Source organism: Actinia tenebrosa, unplaced genomic scaffold (genome assembly GCF_029948245.1).
Source record: "Actinia tenebrosa isolate PJP-AT-01 unplaced genomic scaffold, QUT_ActTen_1.0 PGA_scaffold4__44_contigs__length_22323623, whole genome shotgun sequence".
Lineage (NCBI taxonomy): Eukaryota > Metazoa > Cnidaria > Anthozoa > Actiniaria > Actiniidae > Actinia > Actinia tenebrosa.
Window position 1 is genome coordinate 9,818,261 of NW_028292581.1, and position 24,385 is coordinate 9,842,645.

The 24,385-nt window shown below is 37.6% G+C and overlaps 3 protein-coding genes across 4 annotated transcripts; 1 reads left to right on the forward strand and 2 right to left on the reverse strand.

Annotated features, from left to right (window-relative positions):
• Positions 1–762: 762 nt before the first annotated feature.
• LOC148907018 (uncharacterized) lies at positions 763–12,215 on the reverse strand. Of its 2 annotated transcripts, none has more exons than XM_089037178.1 (6): positions 11,991–12,215; positions 8,706–8,842; positions 7,468–8,274; positions 6,224–6,350; positions 4,606–4,683; positions 763–3,753 (listed from the first exon to the last, which is right to left on the reverse strand). In XM_089037178.1, the coding sequence occupies exons 3-6, from the start codon at positions 8,233–8,235 to the stop codon at positions 2,372–2,374; spliced, it is 2,355 nt and encodes a 784-aa protein (XP_088893304.1). In that variant the 5' UTR covers positions 8,236–8,274; positions 8,706–8,842; positions 11,991–12,215; the 3' UTR covers positions 763–2,371. The 2 variants fall into 2 exon arrangements, with proteins under 2 accessions (XP_088893304.1, XP_088893303.1); XM_089037177.1 differs by having other exon boundaries at positions 4,606–4,686.
• Positions 12,216–12,769: 554 nt separating this feature from the next.
• Positions 12,770–14,852, forward strand: LOC148907019 (uncharacterized). The gene is made up of 2 exons (XM_089036993.1): positions 12,770–13,138; positions 13,321–14,852. Exons 1-2 carry the CDS (start codon positions 12,770–12,772, stop codon positions 14,209–14,211), a joined length of 1,260 nt encoding a protein of 419 aa, XP_088893119.1. The 3' UTR covers positions 14,212–14,852.
• A 557-nt stretch (positions 14,853–15,409) lies between these two features.
• On the reverse strand, positions 15,410–16,081 carry LOC148907020 (uncharacterized). Its single transcript, XM_089036529.1, has one exon. The coding sequence runs from the start codon at positions 16,079–16,081 to the stop codon at positions 15,410–15,412; it is 672 nt and encodes a 223-aa protein (XP_088892655.1).
• Positions 16,082–24,385: the final 8,304 nt, after the last annotated feature.

Here is a 24,385-nt window from a genome sequence, read left to right on the forward strand (position 1 = left end):
TTTACTGAGATCAGAATTTACGTTTGTTTGTTATCTGTGGGTCCTGTTCCTCACACATCCACATTAGGACCAACCTTTTCGTAAACAATAAGGTCGCGTGGTTTTGATGGCTTCGTATAATCTGAATCGCCGCATTTCAGGTTGGTAAACAGGTAATGAATGAAGTCCAGGGCTCGTTTGCATAAAGATCTCTTAAGATAACAGCACAGCACCTAAAGTATTTTTTCCAAAACAATAGAACATTGAACTAAAACAATACTTACTGGTATCAATAACAATACTTACTGGTCTTATCTAAGAGAGTTTCTATGCATGCGTCCAGGAATGGCATGACACATGACCCAGCTGATCTGAGATAGTGACGTAGAAATGACGTCACTGCAAAACTAAGGCGTCATGAAGCCTGTGAAAATTGACCAGTGAAAAATAAAAACATGCCCGCTATTGAAGTAAAAATATAAAACTCATGAGTTATTGTATCACTGTTATCAAGCGCGTTTCAGCAACGTTATTTCATTTCATTTGACCGGGAAATCCGTGATTTGAAGAGGAAAAATGACACCTCGGTTTTGCAAATTTTCTCCATTATGATTGGCTAACATTTTTTCTCAGATCAGCTGGAGATACGAAGCCAATTCATACATAGAAAATCAAGAATTGAGAGTCTGAAACCCTTGCAGACGAAAAAGTCGCTGCTCGTCTGCGGATTGCGCGCTTCAACTTCAACTTTAATTTCTAAAAATTAGTAAATTTATTCACACAAATTATATATGCACTAATTACAAAATCGTTAAATCTATCTACAATAAAAAATTATGTAAATGTGCAGGATGTCTAAAGTAGTAAAGCGTCTCGCCATAAAATATGTATAGACTCGTTGCATGTGACTTCAAAGCAGGTCAATTTGGAGGACAGAGCTGAATTCCGACGTGCTGCAAGCTGCAATTTCCTACTAAAATTAAACTGAGTGGAGTGCAATTTGCACGATCTCGAGTACAATTCGAAAGTTTATTTGTACGAGTGCTGTTTTGAAAGTTTTCAAAATTGGACGAGCCTTTCCGACTTGTACGAGAAGATCGTGCGATTTTTGGATTATAATACACTCAACAAAATTGAGCAGTTTAGTTGAGAGTCTACAGAGTACAATTAACGATTTAATTGTACTCCTTTTGTCTAATCAAAAGCGCACTGCTGCGATCCAATCAGATTGCAGAAATGTATTATTGAATTGATAAAACACAATTCAATGGAGCGGATGCAATTAAACAGTGAAATAAAATCAAACTAAATACTAACTAATAGTATCTATTTAGTGAATAATAGTCACAAACACTTAACCAGATTATTCATCATACAAAGACAAATTCACAAGAGACCATTTGTGTCTTTTGTTCACCACTGTATGCATTGCTACACGCCCGCCAATTTCAGTGTTGCGTTTGGCGATTGGCGATTTGCAGCCGTCAATCAAATCGCCCTAATTACATGGCGACACTTCGATAGGCTTTTCGCGAGCTAGAGAGCGAGTAGGACAGAAGAATTATGGAGGACGACAGTCAAGCTTTCAGTGACAAACTAGTTGAGCAAGTAGGGATACGGCTCCCCGATGTAGACGAAACTCAGATTTGGGAGGATCCAAACACGGTAAGTTTTCTATTTGTCTGAATGAGATTTTTTTTTTCGATCGGTTTGTTTTGTTAGAAGTTAGGCAATACTTTCCCGCCGGTGACAGAATGGAACACAGCTAGGAACAACGTAGTCTTTTTTAATTTCTTTTTTCAGACGACGAGAGAAGTAGCAATTTTCTTACAAACTAATAAGAGAAAAGTTGCGGTAGAACAAATAAGCTCCCTTTGAATTACCAAACAGGTTTACATTGCACACTATCCTATCTTGCGTTCATGACTACACTGCACACCATGTGGCAGGAGGAAAGAAAGACAGAATCAAAGCTGACAAGCTATACTACAAACTAGCTGCCAAATCCAAGGCATTGGTTCCGTTTTGCAGCGATCACGACGTACCAGCGATGCTAAGAGAATATCCGCTTACAACAAACACAGAAAGAAGAGGGGAAAAAAATCCATCATTTACATGACAGTCGATTGGTCTTGGAACAATGGTAGGTTTGACAGAGGTTTGACAAGACAATTATTGAATTCGGTTTTCGCATGATATCGTAAATTATCAAGACCTCGGCCGTTTTATCCTCAACCTCATCCAATAATTGTATAAAGACTGGTAAACGTTTCATATTGTTAAGAAGAAGAAGAATATACTAATTTTATGCATTAGTTAGCTTTAGTCTTAAATGTTTACTCAAAGACTTGTATGATTAGATATGAGAGAGAGAGAGAGAGAGAGAGTCTCTCTAGCTGCGTCCATTCATCCCATACTGCATTTCCTTGGGGATCCAAGTGTTATTAATATCCTTGTACGGAACGATGTTTCGGTCTCTTCTGACAATTGTCTTACCTTCTATGTGCTGTTTTTCACCTTTTTCGAGATCGTCTGTTTCTTTAAATGTTCGTATTAGAAAAACAGCACGATTCTCTTCCCTGATTTTTGCAAGCAGCAATCTCGCATCTACTAACTGAATGCCCTCCAATCTTGCCGCATCAAAAGAACATTTCTTCTTACAATAACTACATTTCATACATTGTTTACATATCAAATATTTCATACACTTCATCATTTGTTCTGAGTGGCTATCAGTGTCTTGTATCCACCTCTTCCTTATGCCTTTATTGGCCTTGCCCACATATACTTGTGTTATACTAATCTCATCTAGCTTTGGGTGATTACCTGACTTGAAGACAGTATCAAAGTCTTTATCTCGTAGCACAGCCCAGTAAAGAGTAGGCTTCTCAATGTCTTTCGTTACTATCGAGTAGTTGTTTTTTGAATCTGATGTCAGAGTAATCTCACGTTTTTCGGCCTCTGAGACGAATTTCCGCAATGATTCATGCATCCACGAGAAGTCTTTTTTGAATTTTTCGATCGTGACTTTCTCACAAGTTTCCCTTGAAAAACAAATTCTGGCCCAGCTGTCTTTAACTCTTACATAGACATCAGGGCAAAACGCTTCTTTAAGTTCATCAGGGCAAACGGCTTCTTTACATTGATCTTCGTACTTTTCAACAGCACTTCTGTAAAGTTCTGTTAATACATGCGCTCTCCGAGACTTGTAGTTGAGGTGTTCAGTTTGTTTCTCAACACTGCAAAAATCATAGAAATTAAACCGCTCGGGCATTCCGTCTATTGTGTTCCACTTGATTTGAAACTGAACTTCAATGAGCCTGCGAACAAACTTAACAGTGTCTTTCTTTAGGATGCCTAAAATCTCAGGTTTCGCCATCTGATATGGGCCAGTGAGAGATTTGAGTGTTTCAATAGATAGGTGTTTTTTTTTCAATTTTGCTCCTATGTCGACGCCAAGGAGATTATTAAGTTTGTCCATAACATCTTTCAAATTATCACCTGAAGTAATGTCAACTCTCCCATCATCATCACTTTCTTGGACAGGTGCTTTATCTTTCGGCGCTTTCTTAGGTGTACTTGTATGGGATGGTTTGAAGGGTTCTTGATCATTGCCTTCAATACTCTTATTTGACTCGTTTTTCACTTTTGCATCGTTAGATGCTTTATCTTTCGCCTTCTTTGTCGTACTTTCATCGAGGGGGGGCGTATCCTTCTCTGTAGACTCGTTCAGTAAGGAGTCACCCAGTCCAGAGTCTTTTTCTTTCTTGACTTCTAAAGCAAAAACATCGAATGTAATTTTAAAACTTTTAGAATTTGCAAAGCAAGGCTCATTTTAGAAAGAAGACAAAATAATTTCAGATTTTTACACCAACTTGGCTTGAATTTACTTTTTATATTGTAAATAGGCAAATAAAATAAATTGCCGTGCCTCGAGAAAATAAATAAATAACAAGGCACCGCTAACCGCCATTTATGTCAGAATTGAGTGATGATTAGTGGTCACCTATTCACCATTTTCCATACATCGGTTCACTGGTCAAACACAAAGCATTCAGTCGAGGTTGCAAGGTTCAAATTTGAATAATCCTTTGAAAGTACCTTGGCGCCTCGCTTAAGCGCTTTGTGTTTGACCAGTGAACCAATGTATGCAAAATGGTGAATAGCTATTTTCGGCACTGGTGGCGGAGTGATGGGGGCGGAGTGATTGGAGGGGAAGACTATATTGTCTAAAAGTGTCTGGAACGACCCCTTGTATTTTTAAGGATAGTTATCTGGAAACTTTGAAGGTTGTTAAAGACGAAATCCAATGCATATTAACACCCACCCACCCATCCCCCCCACCCCAACCCCACCCCAACCCCACCCCTTCCCGGGAGATTTTAGCTAGCTAAAGTCTTTCTCCAAGTACTCTAATAAGCTTCAAGTAACTGGACGCGTGGCAACATTAGGCAAATTATTGGTTAGCAAACTATTGACATATCAAAGTTGTTTCTCAACATCGCAAAACTTATAGAAATTAAACCAATCGGGCATTCCGTCTTTTCAACTTGATTTGAAACTGAACTTGGGGCGGTTTGAAGTCTTTTTCGTTAGATGTTTAACCTTCCGTCTTCTTTGACTTACTTGTTTCCAAAGGGGTCGTATTCTCAGCTTTAGAATCGTTTAAGGAGTCACCCCGACCACTGTCTTCTTCTTCCTTGACTTCTAAAGCAAAAACATCGAATTGAATGCAATTTTAAGACTTTTAGAATTTGTAAGGCAAGGTTCATTTTAGAAAGTAGAAAAATTATTATGTTCAGATTTTTCCACCAACATGACTATGCCCTTAAAACGATGCTTTAGGCTGGAATGTACTTTTTCTATTTAAATATGCAAATAGAATAAAAATAATTTCTCTCTCGAGCAAAGCAAAGCAAAGCAAAGCAAAGCAAAGCAAAGCAAAGCAAAGCAAAGCAAAGCAAAGCAAAGCAAAGCAAAGCAAAGCAAAGCAATGCAAAGCAAAGCAAAGCAAAGCAAACTAAGCAAGGCAAACAAAGCAAGGCAAGGCAAGGCAAGGCAAACAAAACAAGGCACCGCTAACAGCCATTCATCTATACAGCTAGTTTCAATACAGGGACAGGGTTAGGAAGGGTGGAAGGAGAGTGGAAGACTTTTGTCTAAAAAATATCAGAGATACCCGTGTACTTTGAAAAATTATAATTAGTTACCTGGATACCTTTGGGGTGTTCAGAAAGAAATCCAATGCAAATTAGAGAACTTTTAATACTTTCAAACCACTACATGTACAGATGTGCTTCTTTAGGGGTATTTTTTGACCTTTGGCAACTTCGATACTAAAGGCAGAGTCCCCCCACCCCTCCCCTCCCCTTCCACAGAGGTTTTGGCTAGCTGAAGTCCTTTCATCAAGTAGTACTCTAAGCTTCAAGTTACTGGACACATAGCAACGTTAACATATAATTGGTTAGCAAATTAATTACCGTAATTTCTTAGGTGTAAAGGGCAGAGGGGTTACACGTAGGTAGGCCATATCAGACACGTAAAAAATCAACACAAACTTAATCACATGCATGCATGCTTTGTTTCCATTTGAGATACCATTTATGAGTGCCATGATACCGGCATTTGTTGTTTGATGTAATCAAATGGTGAATGTTAGTAGCTCCAGCTCTTACGAGATATGGATAACATAACCAATCCTTCCTGTAGAACCCATAGGGGTGACTCCCATATATTAGGGCGGGGATGCTGGTCGTACCTTTTAGGAGTTAATTTTCGCTATTTGGTACCTTTTAAATGAAAAGCTAATTAAAATGCTGTAAAATTAGGTCATTTGGTACCAATTAGGGGTGAACACTTGCCACTGATATGACTACAAGAAAGAACTTTTGGTACCTTTTACGGGTCATTTTCAAAATCCCTACGAGCATCCCCGTCCTTCTATATATGGGATGTAGAATTTGCAATTTGCTTGCTTAACCATAAATAATAATAATTACCGGTATACATGCTTTAGATTGACTATACTTAACCTGACGGAGGGGGGGGGGGGGGTTTGAGGAGCCAACCAAGGATTTTCTATGACATTCTTGGAAAGCACAATGTTTTGAAGAGCATGTGCTTACGGAGTTACGAAAACATGCCTTTATTCGCCTTGTCACTTGGTCGCAGTGATTATTCAGTATGTACATATTGAGCCAGTAAGGCATTGTAAAAGTGAGTGAGAAACATACATATAACTCACCTTTACGTATGAGTGGAACAAAATGCTCATTATCCAAGAGAAACATGATTGTCAATGGTGGCTCATCAGATTCAAGATCTACGCCAAAGTCTTTTGGATCCAGTGTTCGATTAAAATGTTTCTCAACCTAAAATTTATGAGAGTAATAATGAATCATTCAGCATTTTTGTGATACATCTGGAATAATCATAAGTGACGTTTAACTGTTCAAGAGTATGCGCAAGATGTTTCATATTATCAATTTCTCATAAAGATCGAAAATAGTGAATCTAAAAGTATCATACTTTTGTTGAGGTAAAGTTACAGCTGTAATATTGTTTACTGAAAGCTAACAATGATCCCAGTCAAGTACCATGTGAGATTGCAATGATATAATTATTGTACAAAATTAACCGTTCCTGGTTAATTCATGCACAAACAAACCAGCAGGTAGCAGATTCAGGAAACATTTTAAAATTAAGTTCAACCTTTAAGGTAGTTCCCTTGAAAGACATTTTGCCAATAACTTTGTCCTGAAACTTTGCATGAACATTAATTATGTTATGGACATTTAAAAACTACAATAAAAAGATGGGGTCACGATTCTCGTTTTTTCGCTAGATGCTCTCCAAATATGTCAATTTATGGGGTTTATAGTGAAATGCGGTAGCAACCGGAAGCTGTAATCAAGAACCTTTATTCACCGTTAAAAGTACTTTCATATAACAAAACGTACTTATAACTCGAAGTTTACTAGATAATCTATATTAGTAAATCCATCAAAGTCATTGAATGACTATAATTTTTGAACTTTAAATTCTACGAACGTTCAAAAATTGCATATGTCAACTATTCCCATCAAAATATTTCAAAATCTATCCAATAAACTTTCCTTCGTATTTTGATATATAATGGCGCGCATCGCATTTATCAAAAATTTGAAATAAAAAATGGGGGTCACCATTCTCGTTTTTAATTTATCTTTAAAAAACATCTCAAAATAGTCGAAAAATTACACTTTTCCGATTGGAGACTGGGGCGAGTCAGATAAAAAACCGCAATTTCTCTACTCAAAAAAGAGAAAAAAGTGAAAAATGGTTTTGAAGATGTTTCTTATTTAGTTTTCCGAAAGAAAAATGCCTAAACTTTGTTAGTTCCATACTTTTAGTTGCATGCGCAGAAAAATGCGCAGTGCAAAACATGGGAATTACCTTAAGTAAATGACCACTAAAATTCAAAAAAAATTACTTCGAACTTATGCATACCTCTTTCAGCTCCTCTGATTCATAACTACTGAAGCAAACGACTTTTATTTTCTTTTTTAAGATGACTCCTAAGGCCTGTATGTGCCAGAAACTGGCATATTCATTTGGAGCACAGGTGTTTAACACATCTCTGGTAAATTCTTCCTCAATCAATAATTGATTAACTTCAGAATTCTCAGCAGACCTCGTTACAGGTCCATTAGCTGTAATAGGACCATTGATTTTAGTAGTTTGTTCAGTTTTCTCAGCTTTTTTTGACTTTGCATTAAGAGGATCGAGAGTATCACATTCTGATTCTTTTTCAACTGAGGTTCTTCTTGCATTGTTTTTATACCGTATGAAAGCGTCTTGTGCGTTACACCTTTCTAAAAGATCCTTATCGTCAAGGTAACGTTCCTTGTGAGTAGCCATCTCTATAACACATCTGACTCTCAGCTCCCTGTGCCTGTTCTGATGACCAAAGCATAAAAATGATAAAGCTCTAAAAAGGCAAGAGCCATCACCTTCAGTTTCCACAGGAATATAGTCCGCTAGGTCTTGTCTTCCCTTTTCAACTAAAGTCTTTAGCTGCTCTTTTGCTTTGTCATCATCAACTGGTGTGTAATTTATAGATGTACTATCATTGTAAATCTTTAAATCAGGCAAATCAGCAAAGGGTTCTTTGCAAAGCTCTTGCAATGTCTCGAACTCATTATTGCTTGCCTTTTTGAATAACTTTAGTAGGCATAAATATAGCATTTCTTGATCTGTGCCATTAACATCTGCCATTTTGATCGATCCTAATTATTTCTTGTGATTTATGTCATCCTAGAAACCAATACAAATGAAAATTTACCAGACAGCCCATAACTAGTTATCTAATATCAAGGTCAACATCAGCATAATTTTAAGTGGAGGGTAGTGGGGCCAGACTGGGGTGTCCAGCCGGGGAAATGACCCCGCCCCCTGAATTTTTGAAGTCGAGCCTCTCGGAAATGTGATGTCCAGTGCAATAAATTTGACGAGCAATTGCATCATATTTATCAAATTTTAAAAAGTGATGTCAAAGCATTAGGCGACTCATAACAAAAAAATGTCGTCCTCTCTCGCCTGCTTCTGCGGTCCCTGAGGGTGCTTGTTTCATTTCTGGTTTTCATCTTGACACAGTTACTCATTTTGAGGGAGGTAAAGTCACATTTAGTCTGAGTATCAGGCCCTGGGGGATGATTGGATTACCAACTAACAAATCTCAAACTTACCTTTACACTGATGATAATAACTGCAATCTTGAGTCCTACAAACTACCAATTACTTTAGTGACTTGCTGTCATCTTGTTCTCTCCCATGCCATAACGGTTTTTCCTGCCTTGATATTTACTTGTTTTCCCCTGTAAAACTAAGTTAATTGTATAATACATCATCATTATAAGCTGGGAGTTAATATTCCATTATGTTTTAACTTGTCTTTGGCAAATTGTACAAATACAAGGTCATTGAGGTGGGGGGGTGGGGGGGGGGGGGCACAGGCAGCCCTACTTAGATAACAGTCAGCAATCAAAGTAAATGGACACATTTCTCCAACATTTTCCTGTTATATGGGTGTTAAACAAGGCTGTATGCTGAGCCCTACGTTATTTAATTTATATCTTCACGATCTGCCTGACTCATTAAATTCGTGTAACAACAATGATGTAATGTTGAATGGCAAACCGATTAGTACTCTTTTATATGCAGATGACCTGGTTCTGTTCTCTAAATCTGCTAAAGGGCTTCAGAAATATCTCGACAAGCTAGAGGCATTTTGTGAACAATCAGGCTTAACAGTTAATATAACAAAGACAAAAGTGATGGTTTTCAATAATACAGGGAAGACAATGAATAACTTCCAATTCTATTTGAACAAATCTAAACTAGAAAACGTTAAATCATATAAATATTTAGGATTAAATTTTACAACCTTTGGAAACTTTACGTTTGCAAAACAAGAATTAAAAAAAGCTGCATTAAAGGCACTATTTCAGATGAAAAAACAAATGGGTGAATTTTTCACATCCAATATCAAATTAACTATAAAACTGTTTGACTCGCTTGTTACACCAATACTTCTATACGCAAGTGAGATATGGGGTATCGAAACATTAAGCACCAAAGACCAAGAGCCCATGGAACTTGTTCATTTGAAATTTTGCAAAATGCTCCTCAAGGTGACAAAGAATGCTAGTAACCTTGCATGCAGAGCTGAGTTAGGAAGGTTTCCGCTAAAATGCAAAGCATGCAGTAGAAGCTTTAAATTCTGGCATAAAATTATAAAGTCGGAACTACACCCAAAAAAAACTTTCAGCCGAAGTCTACCAAGATATTAAAAATGAAACTAAAAAAGCCTTTTGGAGCATAAAAATTAAAACTACTTTAGAACAACTCGGATTGGGGATAATTTGGATGAAACAAAATGAACTTTCTCCAAGATGGTATGAATATGGAAAAATAATAACCCAAAGAATATATGACGTTGAGAGGCAAATTTTATGGAGTAATCTCCACAATGATGAAAGGAAAGACGACAGACATAAAAATAAACTCAGAGTCTTTCGTCAGTTCAAAACGGATTATAACTTTGAAGAATATTTAAGTCAAGTCACCAATATTAAGCACAGAGTGGCGCTTACAAAATTAAGAATTAGTAACCATAAGCTTGAAGTAGAAACGGGGAGGTATAAGAGGCCTTATCTCATTTACGATGAAAGGATTTGCCCAGTGTGTAAGTCGGGAGTAGAAAACGAAAAACACTTTCTAGTTTGGTGTCCACTATATAACTCTCATAGAAACGACTTAAGAGAGTTCATAGAAAAAAACACCAGCATTAATTTCAACAATATGAGCGCTGACAGTCGTTTTATGTTCTTAATCAATTCAAAATCAGCGTCTCTACAAAGAGCCATATCAGCATACATTCATCAATGTATGCTGATACGTGAAAATGAATTAAGAAAATTATCTAATACATAGTATATATATATATACCTATAATATATTTGGAATCAAACACTCATGTACTATTAGTATAAGGTGCCAAATAAAATTGTATTGTATTGTATTGTAACAGTGAAAGATTAAAATAAAATCAGGGGAAAAGCGACTTTCATTATTAATTTTGTTTTGTATTCGAGGTCACGATAGTGTTTTCCATCATGCACCTAGAATAAAAAAATCCATAAGAAATGCACTAAAACATTTTTTCGTGTGTGCCTTTGTTTTCCTATATACTTAATGTCGTCGCTGTGCCATTTAAAAAAATTCTGATGGTTTAGCGTGTAATGTCTTCTTACCACGATATGCATCAACAGTTGGTTGAATCGTTATGCGCATGCATTTATCTAGAATGGGCTCCCTATGGGGGGCGGGGGGTGGAGCACGCCAGACTGGGTCTTGCTTACGCGTTTTTAGCTATTATTTTTGGTGACCGTAACACAACGTGACTACCTGACTGGCTAGCGCCAAAAGGTGAATTGTTACAAATGATGTATAATGCCCCATTTAAAATGCCCCATAAATTCTAAGGTTGGAAAAAGAGTAGGTGTTCTAGGGCGACTTAGAAAGAACCTTACTATACATGCAGCATATAAGTTATACAAATCGTTAATTTTGCCCATTTTCGAACTGTGATATTGTGTGGGCTTGCTGCAATATAGCAGATGTAGAAAGGTTAGAATCAATGCAAAGGCTGGCCTCAACAATTATAGTTAGGTCCAACATCTAGTAATATGTCTGTTTCATACCTTTAATCTAATTAAATTAAATCTAAATTAAATTGAATTAAATTTAGTAATACATGTGTTTTATACCTTTAATCTAGTTAATTTAATTAATTTTAACCAACTTAAGTTGCAAAGTTTAGAAGGCCGCCGAAATACTCATATTTTAGGTTTAGTGAAGAGGTGTTTAAATAACAAAGTACCACAGTTTCTAAGGAATTATTTTAGATTGAATAAGGAAGTTGTTTCAAGAGCCACGAGAAGAAGTGAATTTATATATTTGCCGTCAGTACGAACTGAGACCGCCAAGAAAGGCTTTTATTATAATGGCTCATTAGTTTACAATAGTTTTATTTTAGAAAATAAGAAGTAAATTTTTATTCAATATTTTCGATAGAGTGCATGAACTAAATCCGTGAACATTAATTAGTACTAATTAGTACTATTTCATACAGAATCCTTTGTTTTCTATTGTTTATTTATCACCATTTAGTACTAAAAGCTAGTACTTGTTTCACGGGTTTAGTGCGTGCACTCTATTGCAAATTTTAGCATTATGATTTTAGTATACACTGCTCTCTACCCCTGAAGAATTCCATCAAATTCGTGAACTCCCGAAGAATTTTAGTACAAGCGTAGGCTTCCATTAAATGCTGATTATCTCGAAAACAAGCTCGGGACACCCAATTTTTCTTTTCATATTCGAAATCAGCATTAAATTTCAATTCGGAAAATCGGGGACGGGGACGTGACTGTAAATTTCAAACATTTTTGGATCAAAAAATATTTTACCTTCAATCTTGAAAGCCTCTTTCTCTTCAAATTGAAAAATTAGGACTTATTATTTGGCTTAGAACATGCTCGTTAGTAGACCAAATAAATCACTAAATTATCATTTGAAACTGTCTGTCCATAATTCATTGATAGCTATACTAGATCCTGATGAATAGACATGGATATTAATGGTCATTTTGTCTTCTCTGTTACAAAATCAAATATCTACAACCGACGCCATGATTGTTATTGAGCCCGCAATTCTCGACTCCCTCTATAAATTTGCATACCTCGAGGAGCGCAATGCATTGTGGATAGGGTGGTATCAAAAACCAAGATGGCGGACAAATGTTTCAATTGCAATTTACCTTCTTCTTCTTCTAACACTTCTTACACTGATCCTAGCTCTCCTAAGAGCTCCAGCACGGGTCAGGGAGAGGTGAAAGAACCTCCTCCGGGAACTTCAAGCTCTGATTTGGTAGACAAAGTAAATGAAAATCACTCAAGAGAACCACTTCGAGAGATCAACGACAACTTTACAGTCACTGATAGTACAGTCTGTTCCTGGGGTAAAAGCTTAAAAGACATGCCTCCATTTTCGGAAAAGCAAGTTGACAATCGTCTGATCTATAATTTGAAGACTATGCCTGACATGAAAGCTCCACTGGCGTACAGAAACAAGCTATGTGGATACAGGCTTTGGAAAGAAGGGTTATATTAAAAAACTATATACTAAGGCAAACATTCTATCCGGAGCTCAACGGCTTTTTCTAGTAAAAGCTATTGTTTCGGCATCCATGAAGCAGCAGAGTTATTTGGTTTACTGTCACCTAGACCAGTTATCTGGTGAAGTGGAATTTGCCAAGTGTAACTGTAAAGCTGGACAAGGGGGATGCTGCAAACATGTTGCAGCTCTATTGTATACCTTGCTGGACTACAAAAATCTCCAACTGGAAGAAGTTCCAGATGATGTGACTTGTACTCAGGTACTCCAGAAATGGAGTATTCCATCTACATCTGGTTCAACCATGACAAAAGCAGTGAAGTTCGAAGACTTAACTTTTGAGAATGCTGATTATATAAGGGACAAGGAAAACAAAAGAAAGCGTCCTTTGGTAAAAGGAAAACGAGAAAATTATTGTTCTACACCACCATTTGCTAAGAAGGTAATGGATATATGGCGTTTGTACTTATTCGAATTATGCATGTTGATCTGTAAAAAGAATAAAACCTGGATGTTGCCTCCCCCGTATTTAAAAAAGTTTTTTTTGTTCATTCAGCCCATTTGTATTTGAAGTAAAGATTTTTGTTCTTATTATGTATTTTATTTGGTACTTCTAATCTATAGGTCAAAAAAGATGAAATAAAAGCTTTATGTACATCATTACAACAAAATGGTAAAGCTGCTTTACTGTGTGCAACATTCATTGGTAATGATTTTAAACCAGATATATTTTTTCGAACCAGCTGTACATTTCAGGAAGACCGGGTAGAAACTGGTGTTAAGTTTGGAAGAAACATCTTATTTGATAATATGCCACAGTCAGGTCATACTGGGCTAAATCTTTCAGTTCAGACAATGGAACTTATTATTAAAAAAGTTGGTGTCAGCAAAGATGAGGCAATAGCTATTGAGGTAGCAACCAGATCTCAACGGCAAAGTAAAGCTTGGTTCAAAGAGAGACAAAAAAGATTAACTTCTTCATCATTTGGAAGGGTGATAAACCGAAGGGAGAGTACTTCACCTGTATCTCTGGTAGCAAGCATTAAGAAAACAAATACAGCATCATCCAGGATGCCTCCGTCACTGAAGTGGGGAGTTGAAAATGAGCCAGTTGCCCTAGAAATGTACAAAGCCCAAAAAGGGGAACATGTTTTAGTTGCTGACTATGGATTAGTTATTAACCCATCATGGCCCTGCTGGCTCGCATGTAGTCTTGATGGTATCATTTACAGCAGTGAAAACAATCCAATAGGAGCCATTGAGATTAAATGCCCATTTTCAAAAAGAGAGGTGACAATTGAAGAGTGCTGCAAAGACTCAACATTTTACCTGAAAAAAACACCAGATGGCCCAAGACTCAAGAAAACACACATTTATTATTATCAATGTCAAGGTGTTCTTAATATTACAGGACTGGACTGGATTGACTTTGTTGTTTATACAAAGAATGATTTATTTGTGCAACATATACCTAAAGTATCGATTTGTGGAATTCCAAGATGCTCCCAAAACTAACATCTTTTTATGCTCAGTATCTCTTGCTTTAGGTCAGGGATTATTGTGATTTAATTCATGAAAAGAATGTCATCATTACCTGTGAAACAAAAGTAAATGGTATCATATCTAATTCTGTAAACCTTTGAAAATATAAGACTCTCAGAGAATATAAGCTCATTATCACATGATTCTTTGTTCTTTTTTTTTTTTAAACCAAACATTGCATGTTGGGAAATTAAGTCCTAGGCTTATATACTTATAGCTTGGAGGTTTACAGTAAACTGAAATAAAACAACCCTATCAGAAATGTGTAAGTTTCAACAATGTTAATACTGTTAATACTACAGTCTTTCTTCAGTGCATTATAATGCAAAATTTCAAAATCAACAGTTAAAATAAGTTTTCTCCCCATTATTACTCATCTTCTGCAATAATTGGAGGCAAAAAGTTACATAAGTATGAACAAATTATCCATATCTTATTAAGATCAGCAGCCATTGACAATGGAAATTCCATTTTCAAAATTCTAAAACACTTAATTCTTCGAATTGCCCGTTCAACATGTATTCTGACTGATGCAATCCTTCTTGTCTCAGTTTCCTCCTCAAGTGATAGATGGTCATTCTCCTTAACAAATGCTGGCATATTCAGGAAAACATCCTCGGGTAGTATATCCTCAATGTCAAATCCTTTGTCAACCATGATACTATCATTTTTTTCGAGTAAAGAAATTAGTCCACAGTCTTTAGTTGCCTCCTTATCACTTGTTCTCCCAGAGTAAAGATCAGAAACAAATGTAATCATTCCAGATGGAGCAATGCCAACAAGCCCTTTGGCAGTGTTATGATGTTTGTAGTTAGAATATGTTCTACTTTGTGATCTCAGGGAGCTTGGCATTTCAATAAACAGTTCAGTGCAATCTATTATGACCCTTGTTTTAGGGCAAGTGTCTTTAAAGCACTGGGGCATTGACTTGTTTACAACTTCCCTCGTTGGCCATATTGGGTAGCTACAAAATCTTGTGTGGAGAAAATCAAACCAAGTTATGCAAATTCTAGAAACATGGGATGGTGAAATTCCAACTCTACATGCCAAATCCTACAAAAGTAAGCCACATCTAAGCCTTTTCTGGGGTAAGTGTTCTTTGCTTCCCTCTTTTGTTTTGTTCAGGAGTTTTTAATCTTTCTGGGTTGGTATTAGAGTCATAATAAATTAGTTAATGTACTGCAGGCCCAAAGGATTCAAATATACTTTTAAAAACTGTGTAGTCTTGAAGACCAGTGTAAAATTTGAAGAGCAGTGTGTCATTTTTAAATCTTTCTACTGTAAATGATTTATTAACGATCTCTTTTTCAAGATTCTCAATTTGACTCTCATAACATTTCTTCAGAGAGACTAGTTCGTTTTGTAATTCTTTTAGCTGCAGGCCTAATTCTTCTATCTTTTTGTCACAATCTACATGTATATTTTCATCAAAGGTGCAGTTATTGTAACTATCTTCTAAGTGATTTTCAGTCAAGACTTCAAGAGTAGTTTCAGCGTCAACTTGAATCACCTGTAATTTATCCGTGTCTGAGTTGTTGTTGACTTCACGATTCCTTGCACGTATTGTTGGTCGAGATTTAGAGACCGTGGGACGAATTTTCTTTGGTACAATTGTTGGAATGTTATTGTCGTATGTTTTCGCGCCACCAGGAAAATGGGCTGAACAAACACGATGGTGAGGGCTGGGTTTGAATTTTTTTCTGCTAATCCAGTGAATCCACTTTTTTCTCAGCTGCTGTTTTTCTAGACTTTTTCCTTGAGGAAATCGATAGAAGTGCAAGTCTTTATTTTTGTTGTTGTTGTTATAGCAGCCCGGCACACAGCATGTGTACCCGCCTCTCATTCTTGACTTATTAGAAAATACTTTCGATCCATTTGATAATGACACATCGGTTCTTTCACCTCTCCCTGAGCCGTGCTGGAGCTCTTAGGAGAGCCAGGATCAGTGTAAGAAGTGTTAGAAGAAGAAGGTAAATTGCAATTGAAACATTTGTCCACCATCTTGGTTTTTGATACCACCCTATCCACAATGCATTGCGCTCCTCGAGGTATGCAAATTTATAGAGGGAGTCGAGAATTTGTTTACGAAGAACCGCACATGGGCTGTCAATAACACAGGAAGCCCATTTTTGGTGGTTTTACTACTTATTAAAAGTACAAGGTAAATGGACGTGGACGACATTTCGACGTGGACGTAATTGCAAAATTCGTAACATTTTCAATGAAATGGAAATAATATTTTATCTTCATGTTGTCAGATAACTAATACAATCTTTTATGGTCAGTGGTTACAATGATGAACACAGGCTCGATATACCTGTGCTTTTAAAAAAAGCACAAGTCGATATCCATGCTTTTAATTCAAAAATGTAAAAGAAAGTCATATTTGGTGGCCATGAACGTTTTTCTTCATTTCTTTAATGTTTTAGATTCCTTTTCGAAGTGTTTCTTTGATACCTTAGATTACGCTATTGCACTAGGGTAGTGCGCGTGTTTTAACTCTCACTTTATAATACGCTCAACAAAATTAATTACTCGATTCTAATTGGACAAGAGGAGTTGAAATCTATTCTCACTGTATGATTAATTAACGAAGATCCTTTGGGGCGCCGGTTATACATCTCCAAACCCGCGTGGAGTTTTTCACAGTTGGTCCAACAGCGGCAAAGCCGGGGGTCTTTGCGTCCCCTCCCTGCTCCACTGGTGGCGGTCGCTAAAGCTGATCTCATTGCGTACTCATCCCCTCAGTAGTCGTCGGATTTCGCCCATAACTCAGCTATGGCTCTGAGTTAATGAGTATGCAGTGAGGATATATCACTATGCCGGATAAATTTGAATCCGCAACTTTCACACCGAAACCGAAAAAACAATTTTCTGTCCACACATGAAAACGGAGAAAATGCTTCGCGTCCATACTAGTCCGATATATCAGAGGCGGCAAAAACGCTTTATGGGCCTATATAATCACACGGCGGCAATGTTTATTCTCATGAGAATAAAAACCTTTGTTTCCCCAGCACAAATTAATTCTCAAGCGCTTGAATTTGAGGATACACGTGGTGGAATCTATTGTTCAATCCAACATCGCTGCCGCGTGAATAAGGCCCATTGTACATTGAGTATGAGCATGCGCATCGAAGTTGAAATTGAGACCGCGGTGAATTTTTAGCCTTCCCGCCATGTTCCCATGCATGACAATGATGACGTCATCGTATTCGAAAAATTCCCGATACGAAAAGCTAGCTAGTTCTAGCCGTTTTCAAATTGTTCCACTCTGGAGACCGTATTCGAAAAGTTCCGTTAGTTTTCGGTGAAGAATTGTTCCGATGTCGCCCGGGCAGAGTGTGGACGGAAGTTGTGGATTCAAATTTATCCGGCATAGCGTGGCGGGGCCGGACCTTAGTCGGTTAGGCCACTATGCGGAACTCGACTATGGTCAAATGCCCGGGGGAAGGGGGGGGGGGGTGGGAGTTAGATTGGCAGACAGACAGAAAGACATGTTTTATTTGGCGTTTTGTACAAAGTTGCACATCAACTTAGTTCCAAATAAGTTAAGAGTATATACGTATGTTTCTGCATGCGCATAATATCGATATTCATATATTCCGCACATAACATCATAGATGTTATGTAGATGAAACGACTGAAGAAGAGTGCCATACGAGCCTTTCACAACTTCAAGTCGCGTAAAAAATGAGCCAGCTCAACTAGAAACTGTGGACAGCTGTTTCGGCCTGTATTGGGCCTCGTCAGCACAGTGTATCTAGTGAGCTGGCAATCCCACGAAAAAGTAGTACTAGATAGATATGGCAGTGCGCCGTGTGGGATGAGGGCTCTAAGGCTCGTAATTTACTTATTACGCATGTTCTTATTTGATATCCGAGCCCATCCCACACGGCGCACTGCCATATCTATCTAGTCATACGTACATATATATTCTGTGTATGTAAATGTTCATATAATTATTCCAATATATTAATTGCGTGACTAATCCTAATGATCTTTATCAAGAGAGAATGAACTAAGAGAAGGAATCCCCCCTATATAGCCTTGTAACCATCATGTGCACAGTTTGATTCTATTTTTAAACCATTTGTTTTTCTTCACGCGCATTTATTGCGCGCGCTCTACGCCGTTTGCTTCCGTTTTGGGGGTTTTCCCGTTAATTCGACTCTTACCTGAATATGAATGTGCACGTCGAAAGCTTGGCAAATACGACAGGAAATTGAAGTAGTAATTTGTTCAACTTTCTGGAGTATTTATACATTTATTTTCCCATAGATCACGACCTACATCGTCATCTTGAGGGCAGATTTGAACATTTGAACATAAGAAAAGCACAAAAAAACGTTAGCAAACAGCGTAGAGCGCGCGCGTAGTATGCGCGTGCAGAAAATCCATCGAACGATCAAATAAATGATATCATTGGATGATATTTTTAGAATAGATTCTAAAAATAGCATCAAAGTGTGCACATGATGGGGCACGGGGATTCCTTCTCTTACTTCATATTCTCTTGTCTTTATACATTATTATAAAAGTATTGATTTTTATTTGTTTTGTTGTTGCTGCTTTTTTTCACTACGCAGAGCAAAACAATTGTAAACGTATTTTGCTGCAGCTGGTTGTAAAATATGGGGAGGATCTATCAACTTCAGGAACAATTGGTCCTCCGTAAGGAAGCTATTTGTGTTATTTTAAAGGACATTTAATTAGGAAGTGTCTTTCATCTTCTATGATATCAGTACAGTGAAAGCACTTCCTTTCCTCTACTTTCTTGTAACTAGAGTATCTGCCTCTTTTTACATTTATTAAGAGGCTGTCTCTGTAAGAACCTCATAACCATTTTGAATGAAAAAACAGATATCTTTCAAACTTTGTGTGTGAGTGTGCCCTTCCAAGGGTATTTCCAAAACACATTTTGTTTTGTGTCTCGGCGCTTTTTTGCAAAGTTTCAGGGGGGGTCCCCTTGGGGGCCGAATTAGTGATTTTGACTACTTCTCATTCATGAAATTTGGGCGATGTTTAAAAATTCGTAAATCCAAAACAAATCGTCACAACACTAAATCCTTCCGTATTATAGTAGATATATACCTTATGCAAAGATGAGTAGTAGTAATTTTACCGACCATCGAAAATCGACTTTGGCCAGTTGGCTAAAATATGGCCTAGGAAAAAAAATCAAAACTCAAAAGTTAGACTTCGTAGGACTATAATTTTTGAGCACTGCAGAGATAAAAGGTAGTTCTTACAGAAATTAAAATAATTTAACCCAGCAGGTTTTGAGAAGTGAACAGGTCGACAAACTTTTAGTATTTTTGAGATTTAATGTATTACGTCAAAAAGGTGCAAATAGTTTTGAATGCGATTTATCTTTAAATGTATATAAATTCACTGTTTAAACTGATCTAATATATTCTAAAAACATATTTAACCTCACAAATTGTAAAAAATGGTTTTAGAAAACAGTATTGGAATCGAAAGACTGATTTCACATGGTTCGTCTCCCTCCCAATACTTAAGATAGAACTCTCCTCGGTGAAACCAATCTTAAGAAAATTAATGCCTAAGCCACTGCCAATGAAGGGAGGGGTCCCCTAGATAATAGAGCAAAACACTACCCTCTGGAGGACGGCGGTATCAAACAATGACGTGTCCTAAGAGGAAACCAAGATGTGTGAGGGACTAAAGGAAGGCTACCAGATAAAGGATCCCCGGGGCCCCATCCCTTTGTTGACCCGAGCTCCGAGCATAGCCCGAAATTGAGACGCTGAGGAGGTCCCCCCAGGTCAACGAAGAAAATGAGAAGCAAGAAAATCACACCAAATTTTAAAACTGCTGCACACAACCACTGACATCAAATTATCAACAACGTGCAGAGCGACCTGAGGAATACGAGGTACGCAGACTGAAACAAATAAAATGTCAAACTTCACTGAGGGGAGACCCGCACTTTCGCATAAACTTCATCAGTGGAATACAAAGGACTAGCTCGAAAACAATGAACAAACAGGAAAAAATCCCCACTAACGGGATACGAAAGTGCCCGAAAAACAGCGGCTTCCCTGTGGGGTCGACCCCTGGGCTGACCAGGGAGATAGGTGGGAGAATATAGGAGGATTGGATCCAGTTATTCCCCCTGGGGTTGGGAAAATTTGCTACATTCGTTTCGTGGCTAAAAACTGAGGTGGGGGATTGTAATGAAATTATCTTCATTGCAGAGGTTACCAGGGGGATTGATTTTCCTCTCTAGTTAAAGAAATACCTCCTGATTTTAAAAATTTTGAGACCACGGACGTTTTTGGTCGGGCTGGGTTACCTGTGTTATTCTCCCAATACCCAGATGCATCTCTGCTCGTCAAGATGGATGTTTTTTGACATTCTTTGTTGTTTCATAGATACGAATTCGAAGGCAACTTGATTTTTTTTGACCTTTAAATGTGAATTCTTCAATTCATGCGAGTTTGTTTTTTTTTTTTTTTTTTTTTTTTTTTTTTCCAATCTTTTTAATGAAAAACTACCTGAAATATCGAGCAAACCGCACGGGTTACGTGTTGAGTTCAGTTTTCAAAATACAATACAACAATATTAATTTCAACCAAAATGAGGTAGATTTGAATGCCTCGACCAAAGGACATTGAAAAGAACAACTTCCCTACCCCTTGGAAAAATGATCAACATTGTTTATGAATTTTTACAATCTCCTTGGTCAGCCCGGGTGTCGACCCTACGGGGAAGCCGCTGATAAGTGCGTTAACTACACATGAACAACAAAAACGCTAAACTAACGGGAGCAAAATTACCTCGTCAACTTGTACTGGGACGTTAGCGTTGTTATCAACAGGAACGGCGGCTTAAACTCGACTAGCGTTATTATAGGCTGGAAACGGCAGCAAAGACCCCCGTCCTTGACGCTGTTGGATCAGGTGGGAAAAACCCCACGCGGGTTTTATATACAGTCAATTCAAAAAATGTTGTCGTCGACCAACTCAAGCCTACGCGACTGGACCGAAAGGAACTCTGGATAGTAATCATTGTAGCCAAGTTGACTATAATTTTATCTGACTAGTTATGCCTGGTTTACAGCACGAACCTTCGTAGGCGAGCGGGAAGTGTTGAAGGAGACATTTTTTTATTGCCTTCATATTTTCGAAATTGTGAACTGAATCATAACTACTTTGTTTTTCTTTCCCTAAACCCAAAAGACATGCATTTGATGGATTGTTTCTCGCCATTATTGTCTTATTACTAGCGGGAATAATTAATTCAGAACGAATATTTAACCGCTTCAGTGATTTTTCCCCATATTCCTTTCGGTCCAGTCGCGTAGGCTTGAGCCGATCGACGACAACGTTTTTTGAATTGACTGTATATACTAGGGGTAACCGCAGGTTAGGAAGTGCGGGCGTAGAACATTGGTGGAAGATACTATTTTAATTTATTTGAGAGGCTTGTGAAGCTATTAAAAAAGGCATTAATAATTCATGAAGGAAACAATAGAAATCATGGCCATAAACTTTAACTTGGATTTTCTCTATCAAACTTGGTTCATTTCGTAAAGGATTTAATTAAATATGAGAACATACATCATGAGTTTTTTAAGCCGTTTAATAAACTCGCAGATCGTGTTTTATCAGGTCTAAGAACACTCGGCTACGCCTCGTGTTTTTAATTAACAGATCAAAAACAGTTTTCCGGGTTTGATACTCTGATCAAAACACGCGGGATGTTGGGAGAACACGGGAGGAGCGTAGGAAACCACGACGCGTAGCGGAGTGGTTTCCAGCTTCTCGAGTGTTCTCCTAACATCCCAAGTGTTTTGATCAGAGTTTATAAAATAATTGGTATACTACGCGCGCTAGGATTGGTCGAAAACCATGTTTGATGAGAGTATCAAAACACGCTATCGTCATTTTTAATCCATCGCGCGCGCTCATTGGTCAGTTTGAATAAGACGGCACGTAGGGAGAATTTACTTAGACTTTGCTTTTTTTCGATCTTTTCGCGCGTTTGTTATTTTATAAAACAAATCAAAAACAGTTTTCTGTGTTTGATACTCTGATCAAAACACGCGGGATGTTGGGAGAACACTCGAGAAGCTGGAAACCACTCCGCTACGCGTCGTGGTTTCCCTTGATCTGTTAAATCAAACACGGAAAACTGTTTTTGATTTGTTTTATAAAATAACAAACGCGCGAAAAGATCGAAAAAAAGCAAAGTCCAAGTAAATTCTCCCTACGTGCCGTCTTATTCAAACTGACCAATGAGCGCGCGCGATGGATTAAAAATGACGATAGCGTGTTTTGATACTCTCATCAAACATGGTTTTCGACCAATCCTAGCGCGCGTAGTATACCAATTATTTTATAAATCCTGATAAAACACTTCTGCTCGTTTATTAAACACTAAGCAATTATTGGATGAGGTTGAGCATGATATCGTAAATTATCAAGACCGAGGCTGTGTTATCTGCCGAAACCAAAGGTTGAGGCATATAACACAGCCAAGGTCTTGATAATTTACGATATTATGCGATAACCGAATTCAATAATTGCTTTATTATACGTTTTGTATACTGGAAAGAAATTAACATGAACTTTAAATTATAGAGACAAGAATTATGAACGCCATGATGTCGCGTGAAAAATGAAAAATTCTTAATTCAGAATTGCAGTTTCAAACGCATATTAACAAGACATGTCAGTCAGCATTCTATTCCATCTATAACATTAGGCGTATACGTAAATTTTTACCATTCGAGGCTGCTAAGACTCTGGTTCATGCATTAGTTATAAGCCACTTAGATTACTGCAACTCAGTTTTTTATGGCCTACCGGCTATCCATACCAATAAACTTCAGCGCGTACAAAATGCGACCGCCAGACTTCTTACAAACACGCCGCGCTACGCGCACATTACGGCGGTCATGGTAGACCTCCATTGGCTCCCGGTAAAGTTTAGAATTATTTTTAAGGTTATTTTATTTACTTTTAAGGCCGTACATGGTCTCGCAACAGAATATATTTCTAGTATCGTGTCTATTAAGCAGCAATCCCGATATCATCTGAGGTCTGCAGGCAACAACATTTTAGCGAGACCTGTTATAAAATCGGGCAAGACGACCGGAGACAGAGCCTTTGCGGTTGCTGCTCCGGTCTTATGGAACGCGCTGCCACCAAGATTAAGAGCCATTAATAGTATTGCTATTTTCAAGAAGGAACTGAAGACACATCTTTTTAAGAAATCATATTTCTAGATTATTTATTTATGCATCTATATAATTATTTATTCATTCATTTTTTTCTAACGCATTCTATGTATATATTATGACATTTTAATTGTATGTATATAAATTTCATTAATATATTATAATTTAAGTAAGTTTAGATAGAATTTTATTCAGTTTATTTATTCTTACCATTTTTGTAAAGCGCATTAGATCATATACCCAAATGCCTTTCTGCGCTATAGAAGCATTAAAATTATTATTATTATTTATAGAAATATTTCGAGAATTCTTCATAAAATATATGAAAATAAGTTAAGGATTCCTTAAATAATTGTTTTTGTACATAATTCTGGAAATAAATACACATCTATATAATGAATAAAAACAAAGCTACCACAGCGTGACCTTGAATGAACTTGACATGATAAATGTAGTATCTGTAGGAAAACCTACAGATAAAACAGTTATCATGTCGAGTTCACACGATATCAGGGATTGGCTGAGGGCTCTCGACCAATCAGAATTGAGATACTTAGTAAAATGTATAATAATACTTAATCATGGAGAGGCAGATGCAAGTGAGTGTTTAGTGATTTGGTTGCCCTGCTAAGAAAGGTTTGCGGATCGAATTCCCTCACGTACGCGTGAAAACCTGTTTGAGCACTGGCCTAATCTTGTAAGTCTGCATTCCTCGGATTCTTGACATTCCAGTTGGAAGTCGAAAACTCTGAAAAGCTGTCTAGTCTCTCGTATTCCGCGGGCCCAGGCCCCTTGGCGTTTTCTCGTCCAGATTATGCTTGCGCGCTCTCCTCTTGTCGCCCGCAATATAAAGGGGCCGCAAAGGATCTTCGTTATGTAGTGCTCTGCTAATTTGCATAATTTATTCTCGGACTTTCCTCGTGGCAATTCGAGCCTATG